Below are 12,458 nucleotides of genomic sequence, written 5' to 3'. Positions count from 1 at the left end.
CTGCCACTGCTGCATGCACCTTGGAAGCCAGATCTGTCTCCTCCTCCTCAGCCTTTTGGCATATAGGAGTTGTTGTTGGTCTCTTCCCACCCTTGGGAAGTGACCCTCAGATCCAGGGTTACTACAGAAATTTTAGGTGACCTTGCAGAAGCGAACTATAGAACCAAAGCAACATGGGACTGCGCACACTTGAACCCTCATGAACTTGAAGATCAAGAAGTAGGGCGTGTTCCAAGTGCAGTCTTTCTGTAAGATGAGATGAGATCGCTTTCTGTTGTAGCACAAGAATTATGGGACATTTCATTTTAAAGGGCCTGCCAAGCATTGTCTTTATCCAAGTTTTTGGTAACAGGAGGCATCATTGTACTACTAATTTAGTCCAAACAAATTTTGTCCAAATCTCTTGTCTGTGGAGCCAGTCTTATTGATAGCTAACGAGCTGAGTCAAGAGAGTGTGAGACGAGACCTTTCCTCCCAGAGGGGAGGGTTTGCGGGCAGGGCCCATTTCCCGCGTCTGCAGGGGGGCGAGTTCGGCCCCCTGCATCAGACCCCCCTCGCCGCCTCGTCATACCCCTCAGCCAGCCAATAGGGCTCGCTGGGGGGGCGGAGTCTGGCTGCATTTAAACAGCAGAAGCAGCAGGGATCCTTCACTTTATTTCAAGTGAGTTTGTTAGTATAGAGGCAAATGAGCCATCAAAAACTCCAGTTAGCATATCTGTATCCTTCCTGCCTTCTTGCTATGCTCTCTTGGCCCACCATCTCCTTAGACTAGGACAGTATAAGGACATTGTTTACATAATATATATTTACTTAGTTCAAGGGGCAAGCTAGTAATTACAGCATCATGACCAACTAGGATAATTTCAAGACATGCAAATTGGAGATCAGGAGGCAGGGATAAGTAACTGAACACACACATTCTCTCCATCCCACGTTCCCCTCCTTTTTTTTTTCAAGACCTGGTAATACTCTGCCAAATAAATTATTAGGCATCTTGCACACACTTTTATTTTCTAAATACCTTAATTCTCTCTTCTTTTTTTCCTCCCAAGATGGCAGATAACTTGCCCTCGGAGTTTGATGTGGTGGTCATAGGAACGGGTTTGCCTGAATCTATCATAGCAGCCGCATGTTCAAGAAGTGGCCAGCGGGTTCTCCATGTGGATTCAAGACAATACTATGGAGGGAACTGGGCAAGTTTTAGTTTCTCTAGATTATTGTCTTGGATAAAAGAGAACCAGAAAACGGCTGACCCCTGTGAGGGAAATACCCCCTGGGAAGAACTGATCCTTGAAAATGAAGAAGGTATTCCTCTGAACAAGGCAGATCAAACAATTCAGCATGTTGAAGATTTCTGCTATGCCAGTCAGGATCTTGCTGAAGATGTGGAAGAAGCTGGTGCACTTCCGAAGGCCCCTGCCTCTGTTGCTTCTGCTTCTAGTGATGTTATAGAGGAGGTCTCTGGCACCCCAGAGGCTGAAGAAGAGTGCTGTCCTTTGGAGGATCAGCCATCATCGGGGACCAAAGGTGAAGAAACATTCCCTAGCGGTGCTGCAGGAAGTGAACCAGAATGTACAGCTGACCACAAAGCTGTTGAAGTGACCTCTCTGGGGGAGAAACCCTGTGGCAATGTAACACCTGGTCAGTCAGTACTGGAAGTGGAAAACAACGAAGCTGCATCAATAGTGGAAGCTGCAGTTGATCCAATAAAAATTACTTATTCTCAAATTGTTAAAGAAGGGAGACGATTTAATATTGATTTAATTTCTAAGTTACTGTACTCCCGAGGATTGTTGATTGACCTCCTAATTAAGTCAAATGTTAGTCGCTATGCTGAGTTCAAAAATGTCACCCGGATTCTTGCATTTCGAGAAGGCAAAGTGGAGCAGGTTCCATGTTCTAGAGCGGACGTCTTCAACAGCAAACAGTTGACCCTGGTGGAAAAAAGAATGCTGATGAAATTTCTTACATTTTGTCTGGATTATGAGCAGCACCCTGATGAATATCAAGGTCAAAAGGACTGTATATTCTCAGACTACTTAAAAACCCAGAAGTTGACTCCCAATCTGCAGCATTTCATCTTGCATTCCATTGCGATGGTCTCGGAGGCCGACTGCTACACCATAGATGGCCTGAAGGTGACTCAGAAGTTCCTCCAATGCCTTGGGCGTTATGGAAACACTCCCTTCTTGTTTCCTTTGTATGGCCAAGGAGAGATCCCACAGTGCTTTTGCCGGATGTGTGCTGTATTTGGCGGTGTCTATTGTCTCCGCCATCCTGTGCAGTGCCTTGTGGTGGACAAAGAAACTAGAAGGTGCAAGGCAGTCATTGATCATTTTGGTCAAAGAATAAGTGCCAGCTATTTTGTTGTGGAAGATAGTTACTTTTCAGAGGAAACCTGTGCAAATGTGTCCTACAGGCAGATCTCCAGAGCAGTTCTTATTACTGATCGGTCGATTTTGAAGGCAAGCTCAGATCAGCAGATTTCTATTTTGACTGTCCCACCTATGGAGGCAGGTCAGTCTGCTGTCTGCCTCATAGAACTGTGTTCTTCAACCATGACATGCATGAAAAATACATATTTGGTGCATTTAACTTGTTCATCCATTAAAACTGCTAAAGAAGATTTGGAGCCTGTTGTGGGCCAGTTGTTCAGTGAAAGTATAGAAACAGAAAGTGAAGGCGCAGGAGAAGGGCAAAAGCCTCAGATTCTCTGGTTGGTATATTTCAACATGAGAGATTCATCTGGTGTAGACAGGACATCCTATGCCAATTTGCCTCCCAACATCTATGTTTGTTCTGGGCCAGACAACGCATTGGGAAATGACTGTGCTGTCAAACAGGCCGAGGCCATTTTTCAAGAGCTGTTTCCCAGTGAGGAATTCTGCCCACCACCACCCCCAAATCCAGAAGATATCATCTACGATGGAGATGGGATTCAGCCAGAGGATTTTGGGTTTGGTAATCCATCTGAGGCCAATCCAGAGACTTTGCCTGAGAAAAGCACTGAAGAGAGTGAAAGACCCTCTGAAGAGTGAATGGATGGCAAGGCCAAGACTGAACTCATTTCACCATGGTATCTGGGGAAGCTTGACCCAGTCCAAAGTGCAACCAACCAACCAGTTTTTCATACACAAAATGTAACCCCAGCAACTGAGATACACAAGGGGATATATTAAAACAAACAAACAAACAAAAACCTTAATTCTCTGTCAGCATTGGAAATTAAGTTTCATTGTATTAAACTAGATTGCTTTTCATGAAGGATTATTATCTTGTTCTGAATGGAAATGGAATTTTCCACACCATAAAAATGTTGTGAGCCATACATTACCAATGTTATCAGTAGCCTTTAAAAGTATGGTTTGAAGAGTTGGGTGGTTTCAGGGGGGAAACAAGCCTTAATCTTATTCCATAGGAAATATGGTACTTCAACTCAAACTTGATCTCTTTCCTGTTTTGAGAGGAAGCTGGTGGCAGTTCTATCAAAGTCATTATATAGTCTCTTTACTGTTTATACAGTACAGTTCTATTTACGTTTGCCCAGTAAATCCTACTGTATTCCATTGAACTACTCCGAGGAAAGTGTGCACAGCATAGGTTTGCAGCAGCAATGTTCTTTGCTGCTGCAAACCTGTACACACCTCATAGGCATAGAGTTCGAAGGGAGGAGATAGATAACATCCTATGGTCAGAACTCTGGTTTCTGACTGGGGGGGGGGGAATTACCCATTTAATGGTTTTAAAATTCTGAGTTCAGATGGGCTATTCTTGCTGTTTATATGATGTTCTGTTTCATGGCTTTTTATCATTTGTACTTTCTGGTTGTTGTTGTTTTTAAAAAAACAAACCTGAAAATAGTCAAGGAAAAAAAACCTGCCCTACTTTCAGAAGGAAATTGGGGGGGGGGGGGAGAGAGACACACCACTGCATAGTGACAGCACAACATCTAAACACAATATTAGGAATTGGTCATTTAACAGTTTTAACTAAGCCTCTTTTGCTATTTTGGAAATGAAAACATTATGGGTGGTAATCAATGCTAGTCCTACAATGCTAGTCCTACTCAGAGTAGATCCACTGAAGTTAATGGACATGACTAACTCAGGTTAATCAATTTCAGTGGGTCTGAGCAAGACTCGACTGAACACAACTCTAAGGGATGTTTCAAATCTTCCTGGAATTGTCTGCCCATTCCAGAACCTTTGGTGGAAACCAACTATTTTCCTCTTCAAAATGACAGCTATTGCAGGACCTAGTTTGCTAGCTATGTAGCAACAAGCTTCTTTGCTGTCAACAGTACAGGTTGATTTACAGTAGCAGACTTGGAGAATCTGATTACCGAAAGCAGATAAGCAAAAAGATAAGACCTGCAGGGTTTAAAAAGGTATTTGTCTCATTATCCTAGTGACACTGAGCAGACTTTTCTCTTCAGGGAGGTCTGTAGCAAGGACCAGGCCTCTATGCTGAGCAGAGGTTATCTGAGGTAGAAGCATAATCTCTTAAATCTGTAGATAAATTACATGCCAGAAATTAAATTTTACAGAACAAGGTAACTGCTGACCCATAAAGGAGTAGAAGGATGATTGGTGCCCCAAATCAGAGACTGTTATCCTAAGTCCAGTTATGCTGAAGCACTTGATTTGAGTTGGTTTGTGTGCATTAGGACTAATGGCTTGATCCAGAGAGGTTATTTCATCTGGAGCAGCACAAACAGTGATTTGTGCTGTTTCAACTGAAGCAACACCATGTATATTGTGGAACAGAGCCATGCAGCTCTACAGTACCTGTCATTAAAACTCATGATCTTGATCCAGCTGAAGTTAAGCAGTTTCAAGCCTTGTTCATTTCAATAGATGAAATTTCAGCAGGTGCTTAATACTGTAATTGAAACAACAGGAATAATAATAACAATAATTAAATTTATATGCCACCCATCTGACTGGGCTGCCCCAGCCACTCTGGACAGCTCCCAACAAAATATTAAAAACAGAAGAAGAAGAAATCAAATGAATGAAACTTAAAAACAATTTTTAAAATCTAAAAGGAAATAAATCTGTTTAAAAGAAACATAGCACACTTCATTATTTTAATCACTGTCAGCTATATATTTATGTTGCTGATAGTCAGATTTAAAATATCAGTTAACATTCCCAAATTATATATTGAGGGGGAAAGTGTTCTTTTAAGAATTAAAGGTTGGTTATCCTCAGTCCTATCACTTCTATATGCAGACATCTCAGTTCATTCTGGGTTATGTATCTTTTTCTCCTGACATGGACATGGTTTGCTGTTATTGGGCTCTCTCTGTGTGTTTTGGAAATGTGCCGGCTTTGGAATCAAGTCACAGCTGCTGTGCTTTTCCCTTCACAGAGGAAGCTAGCTAAATTATTTGCATAGGCAGTCCCTTAATTTATCTTGTCTTGGTAAAAAAATTACCTTTGAAAAATAGGTAATTCTTTTACATATTAGGATTAGTTATTAGAACAAGTTATTAGAATGTTGGAGTCAAACTTGTGTCAAATGAATCCATCGGGAAAACAAACAAACAAACAAAAACAAATGCAGTATTTCATGTCTACAGAAATTTCCTCAGACAGAAAACAAAAGCTGAAGCAGACAACTCACTTATAAATATTAAGGGGGGAAATAAATCATAAATTTGAGTTACAGTTTACAAAAGGTTTTCCCTCCTTTCCAAATTTACTGCAGCTCTTGTGCAGCATAGATTCAGGGCTCAAGGTAAATGATTCCAAGGGTGATGTTTAACTGCCACTTGTCATATTTTATGGAGAAATGTCTGGTGAATTGGATCAGTTGTTGTAAGCCTGGGGCCCACAGATGCCAGCTGAGGTTCCCCCTTTTTTAAAAAAAAGCACCTCTGGGAGTTGGGCTCACTTCAAAGCAAAGTGCTGACCTCCAACCACCCGCATGCTAATATCCCCAGAATGCTCTTGTACCCATTTGGGCTCAGAGGTACCGTATTTCATAGTGAACACTTGCAGACAGCACCCAGCTGTCCAGAAAAAGAGAGACAGAGAAAATGAACACACTCTTGCTTCTGCCTAATAAGTGGAGCAGTGGGAGTAACTGGGAGAGTAGGAAGTGAGAAAGAGGGTTGGGAAGAGGACAGACAGCCACAGCAATGCTGTCAGTGTTATGTGATCTCATCTAGCTGCCCTGCTTAACTGCTGGGTAACCACAGTCTGCACAAGCTGCAGCCTCTGAACTATCTTCAAGGGCAGTCCAACATAGAGTGCATTGAATATAATCCATTCATAACATTATTACAGCATAGATAACTGAGGGTAGGCTATCCCTGTCCAGGAACAGTCACAGATGACAAACAAACTTGTTTCTACCAAGGCCACCTATGCCTCTAGCGACAGCTTTGAATTGAGGATAGCCCTAAGCTATGTAGCTGTTCCTTCAGCCCCATCCAGAACAGGCCATCTCCCTAATTCCTGAACTCAAATAGTCTCCTATCCATAGTGTCTCTATCTTATCAGAATTCAGCCTCAGTTTATTGGATCACCACTGCCTCCAGGCATCTGTCAAACACTTTCACAGACTTCCCTGATTCAGATGGAATAAAGAGATCTTGGCTGTTACCCACATACTGATGACACCCCACATCTCTGGATGACAGTTCCCTGCAGCTTCACATAAATGTTGAACAGCAAGGGGGGCAGACTAAAACTATGTGGGACCCTGCACCATAAACACCAAGGAAACCAGCAGGTGTCCCCAAATGCTACTTTCTGTATGTAGGAGTGGAACCACTGTAACACACAGGTGCAAACTTCCAATCTGCAGAGGCACTCCAAAAGGACACTATTGGCAAATACCTCCAAAAGATAAAGAAGAATTAACAGGGCAACATTCCCAGATAAATGTAATCATTTAAAGCCACTAAGGCTGTTTCAGTGCATACCCAGGCCTGAAGCCGACTGAAAGGAGTCCATGTAGTCCTCTTCATCCAGACATGTTCTGTCACATCCATTTCTTAGGCAAGGTGTGAGTGATGGTTGTGTTTCACTGGGCATTAGTTGTCTAATAACTCAGGGTCCAGAGAGGGCCTTTTCAGGAGGAGTCGTGCTGACTGCTCTGAAGAACAGAGTGGTGTGATTCTCTCCTGTAACAAGGATTTAATCACTCTATGGACCCACTCAGTTCCTCTTTGCTAGATCTTACCAGCCATGTTGGGCAAGGGTCAAGAGAGTATGTGATTTGCCTAACCCGTTAAAACATTTGGTCTACATCCTCAAGGCGAATCTTTAAAAATGTAGTATAAACACTGACAACTGGGAAACACTGGCCTGCGAGCACTCCAGTTGGAGAACAGCCTTTACCAAAGGTGTCATGGGCTTCGAAGAAACTCTATCTCAGGATGCAAGGGAGAAATGTGCTAAGAGGAAGGCACGCTTGGCAAATACACACCGTGATCAACTCCCGCCTGGAAACCAATGTCCCCACTGTGAAAGGATGTGTGGATCTAGAATTGGCCTCCACAGTCACTTACAGACCCATTGTTAAAACCATGTTTATGGAAGACAATCTTACTCGGCTACGAGTGATCGCCAAAGAAGAAGAAAGAAGAAGAATATAGCTGGAAGGAAAAATTCCACCAGGTGCAGCTTATGCATTTACCCCGGAACTTTGAATGATGGAAGAAGCATACAGCTGGTGGAAATATTATTTCTGATACAACTTCTATGGGACAAGGGACATGTATCTTTTATTGATGCATTACCTGCTTATTTATGTACCAGCAGTAACTATAAGACCTGTGTTAAGCACAACTGTCCTTGGACAAAGCCAGCTGATAAATCATTTTAACAGCCCTGGACTTCTCTGTCACAATTATTTATGATTAAAAGCATTTATATACTTCATTAGAAACAACAGCTCAGGACAGTGTTCAACAAGAATACCAAAACAAAAACCCAAATTTACAGTACATTAAAATCCATTTACAACAGTACAGCACCCTTGGTAGCATAAACAAGTCAATTAAAATCTTCACGAAAGGCTGTTAATGAAAGTTCAACCAAGACATGGGTAATGATGCTCAGATGGCGCCTGCCTTGCTTCAGGGTGGAGGTGATTCTATCTAAAGGCTGGGCACCACAGTAGAAAAGGCCTGCCCCCTGGTGGCTACAGTACATACCTTCACAGGTGGTGAAGGAGCCTGGAAGTTTAGATCTGCAGAGCTCAGGCCTATGTGGAGGAGGGTGTTTTCTCAGGTAACTGGGCCTTATATGTTAATAGCAACACCTTAAATCTGGTTCAGTAGCAAGTTGGCTACCAATGCAGCTCCTTGAACAGCAAAAATGTAAATGTCCACAGGCCACCCCAAGTTCTGCACCATCTTCAGGGTCAAACTTAAGGGAATCCCCTACATTGCAATAATCCGTCTTCAGGCTACCAATACATGGATCATTGTGGTAAACCTGTCCCTATCCAGGAGCAGCCAAAACTGATGAAAAGTATTCCTGGCTGCTAAGCTCACCAGAGCTTCCAGCAACAGTGATGAATGAAAGACTACCTCCAGACGGCATATCTGATCCTTTAGGGAGACTACAACCCCAACCAGAACAGGCAAACTCTGATTCCTGAGCTTGGGAGCTGCCCACCCACAGCACCATTCTTGTCTGGATTTAGCTCCAGCTTATTGGCCCTTGTCCCTCCCAATGCTGCTTCAAGATCTAGCTGGATTTGCACAGCCACACCTGGTTCAGATGAGACAGAGAAATACTCCTGGTTGTGTGTCGAGACCCCATAACCACCCCCTCAAGGAGGAATAAAAACACAAAGACCCAGGATATAAGGTTAATGTTATTGGGCAAATTTAGGCCACAACTTTATTGGTTACAGAATGTGAGCGGTATTGGCTTAGGCATTGAGTAGACCAGGCTTTAACTGACTCCTGCCCACTGTGCAGGAAGTCTGGTAGGGTAAACCACCAATAGGGGGAGCCCCGTCGATGCAAACCAACTCGAGCTTCCCCCTGGGTTCCTGAAAGGGTCGTGACATGGCACATGCTGCTTTCTGGAACTGGCCCTGCAGGTAGGGGTGGAATAATCATAATGCAGTGCCTCTTGCTTCCAACCCACAGAGCCAATCCAGGCAAATGCCATTGTTGATGGTATCAAAAGCTGCTAAGGGATCAACATCTTCTTCTTCTTCTTCTTCTTCTTCTTCTTCTTCTTCTTCTTCTTCTTCTTCTTCTTCTTCTTCTTCTTCTTCTTCTTCTTCCAGAATAGAAAGTTTCTTTCTCAGCCACTCTAGTAACATGGCAACTGAAGGGGGGGAAAGCAAAATATACCTGCTAATGGAGGACTTTATTCTTATATCCTCTTCATTCCCAGTACCCACTTTCTTTCAGCCAACTGCATTACTGTGACATGAGGTCTGACAGCTTGGGCCAGAAAAGCCTTTAGTCCTCTGGCAACCTTTTTCAAATGACTGTGTTGGTTCGCATTGGAATCTCTGCCAATGTGTTGGTTCACCTCTCCCCTTGCATCCCTCCCCTGATCTTCATAGATGGCAACAACAGCATGTCTTAGCTAATTTCAATTCCCTTTAGGCAGCTCCTCTCATCTCAATTTGCAATGGCGTTATGGACTGATTGCTTTAGACCAGGCCCCATGTGTTAACTCACCCAGCAAGAATGAAGCGTTTTGTGCCTTTTGTTATTGATGTCAAAAACAATAAGTGAGAAACAAATGATTAAGCAGAGGAAAGAGTGCTAAATTGCAATCTTGTCAATGAAATAATGCATATAAAGAGAGAAAGAGTACACTAAAAATAATATTTATTATGTATAATAATGTGGCAGCTATAAACTTCAGCTAAGAGTCAAATTATTTTTCACAATGGATTTCTGGTAAATGCTTGATTTAAATCATACAAAAAATTTAAATATTGTAGCATAATTGAATCATATGTGTGTATTGTACGTGTAAGAATCTAAAATTAAAACAGGTACCGGTAAATTAAACCTTAGCATTTCTACTTTTATGCAACCTATTCAATCGTGTCTCTCTAGGCAGTTCACAACAAACTAAAACCAATAAAAAAATAATAAAAGCCCCAACAATAAAATATATTCAAACAGTATGGAACAGTAGCTTAAAGGTTTGCATAAACACAAGCCGAAAGGGCCAGCTTATTACAAAATCCAAAAAAATGAAGTTAAAAGACTCTGAGAACAGAAATGTCTTTACTTGGTACAAAAAAGAAAATAGCATAGGTGCCAGGTGAGCCTTCTTGGGGAGGGCAAGCCATAGATGGGGCACCACCAAGGAAAAGGCCCTGGTATTTTATTTTATTTTATTTTTACTTACTTACTTAAAAATATTTATCACCTGACTTTTTGGTAGCCAACATCTCAAGAAGGATTCCATAAATAAATAACCAGATACAGAATAATAACAAAGTATAAAACAATGGCAAAGAATAATGCATGTATGGCTGTTGCTGAGCCTCACCGTTGTTCTTCAGGTTCAAGCATTCCTCATGATGTGCATTAAACAGCTGTGACACTGGCCACAGCCAGTTTCTGGGGTGGGGGATGCTACTTTTTATTGCTAATGATGATACTTTCAATTATTTATTTCCTGGCTCTACTTGTTTGTTTGTTGTTTAAAAGGTTGTTTTGATTTCTACTGTTGGCCCTCAACAGACATAAAAGCGGATAGAACTATTTTAAATAAAGTATATAGCTCCCTCTCCAAGAAATCCTTTTCAATAAAGTTACTATGAACACCTTGATACTAAATCCCAGAGGAACGTAGGGGAATTATTGCAACTAAGCAAAATATTTTCCTTGTTCAGATCTCTGCACCCCTCCAATCTCCACCCCACCATTATTCAATCAATCACATTCACAAAGGAGTAATCTCCTTGCTCAATAAAATCAACACTGAGCATTTTTAGGTATCTATACATTAATGTATAAGAGATTCCATTTTCTCTTTGCAAATAATATTACCATCGCTGTAGATCAATCCCAATCTCAATCAGTTTTACAAAATCAATTCCTATCTCATGAATCACTCTGTTGCGCAAAACCTTCCTTCCTTCCCTGTATCACACAGGAAAGCTGGATTCCTATTTCTAAAATAGCTATTCTTCTTTTTTTAAATTTAATTTTTATTAAAGATTTTCTTGGTTTACAAAAGTACATGCCTTGTCTCTTTTTTCAGGTTGTACAGTCATTCTTACAAATCAGCTACATTTGTTGTGACATTAGTGTTGAGTACAGTATAAGGTTGGGGAAGAAGAAGGGGGAGAGGAGGGGTGGGGTGGCGAGGCTGATATTCCTTTGTATAGTGTATATGTGGGTTCTTTTTAACATGAGGAACAGGGAGGGCTGCTTTTTTGGCTAGGGCAAGCCCTGAAGGTTTCTCCGCTCTTGTTCTGCAGCTCCCAGGATTCACCGTGAAAAGGATTTATAGCCAAGGGGCAGGAGCCCATCTGCAGGCCTGAGAGGGTTTTCATTGTTTCATTATTCACATGTATTTGGCCCCCTACCTTTATTGTCTCTCTACTAAGAAAATAGTCTAGCTACAGATGGACAGTAAAAAAAGAGCTGGCAAGCAGCTAGAAAATCAGAGTAGAGACTAGCACAGATAGCAGTGATGAGAGAGCTCAGCACAAGGGGAGTCTTGTCCAAGGCACAACAGCTGGTGGTTGGGGGTTGGAAGAGCAGCATACAGAAATGACTGTCTAATATAACATTAATAAGCACCAACAGCATGCTGCATGCTGTGCAGACAACCACAATAGAGACGATGAGAGGAAGAATCAGATCGCAGCAGAAACTGAAAGCAGGAGTGTGAGGCATGGAAGAAGAGGTCTTTAAAAATAAAGATAAATTTGCAATCCAGCGCCTGAGTACCTCTACCTCCTGCCACCACACACACTACTGTTTAAGTAAGTAACTTGCAGTGCAATCTTATATATGTCTACTCAGATGTAAGCCACTGAATTCAACAGTGCTTGCGCCCATGTAAGTATGTATGTCATGGGTTGGCAAACTAAGGCCTGTGGGCCAGATCAGGCCCAACTGCCTTCTGGATCTGGCTTGCGTATGGTCCGGGAATCGCCAGCATGTGCGTTCTTTCCCTCTCCCTCCCTCTCCCTCACATGGTGGCGGCAGTGCCTCCTCCCTCCCTCCTCCTGGCTTCTCCCCGCCCTGCCTGGCCCTAGAGGAGGAAGGGGTCTGGGCTTTGTTGGTGCCAGCAGCAGCAACTCTTGAGCAGCCACCATTTTAAGCAGTCCCTCTCCGGAGCCCTTTCGCGTGCCGCTCATTGTCCCGCCCCCGCCGGCAGCCCCCGCCGCTCGCAAGACACAGGTAAGCAGCCATCAAAAAAAATATAGTCCACCCCCCCCAAGGTTTGAGGGACAGTGGACTGGCCCCCTGCTAAAAAAGTTTGCTGACCCCTGATGTG

At 42.7% G+C, this 12,458-nt stretch overlaps 1 protein-coding gene across 1 annotated transcript; it reads left to right on the top strand.

The window, feature by feature from the left end:
- Positions 1-350: 350 nt before the first annotated feature.
- On the top strand, positions 351-3,260 carry LOC118081910 (rab proteins geranylgeranyltransferase component A 2-like). Its single transcript, XM_035108492.3, has one exon. The coding sequence runs from the start codon at positions 1,053-1,055 to the stop codon at positions 3,036-3,038; it is 1,986 nt and encodes a 661-aa protein (XP_034964383.2). The 5' UTR covers positions 351-1,052; the 3' UTR covers positions 3,039-3,260.
- The last annotated feature ends 9,198 nt before the right edge of the window (positions 3,261-12,458 follow it).

This window comes from Zootoca vivipara, chromosome 3 (assembly GCF_965207765.1).
Source record: "Zootoca vivipara chromosome 3, rZooViv2.hap1.1, whole genome shotgun sequence".
NCBI classification, from domain to species: domain Eukaryota; kingdom Metazoa; phylum Chordata; class Lepidosauria; order Squamata; family Lacertidae; genus Zootoca; species Zootoca vivipara.
The sequence above is the reverse complement of the archived record's forward strand: the minus strand, read 5'-3'. Positions and strand labels throughout refer to the sequence as shown.

Excerpts from the sequence above, each read along its gene's own strand:
- LOC118081910 (XM_035108492.3), top strand. The coding sequence starts at position 1,053 with ATGGCAGATAACTTGCCCTCGGAGTTTGATGTGGTGGTCATAGGAACG.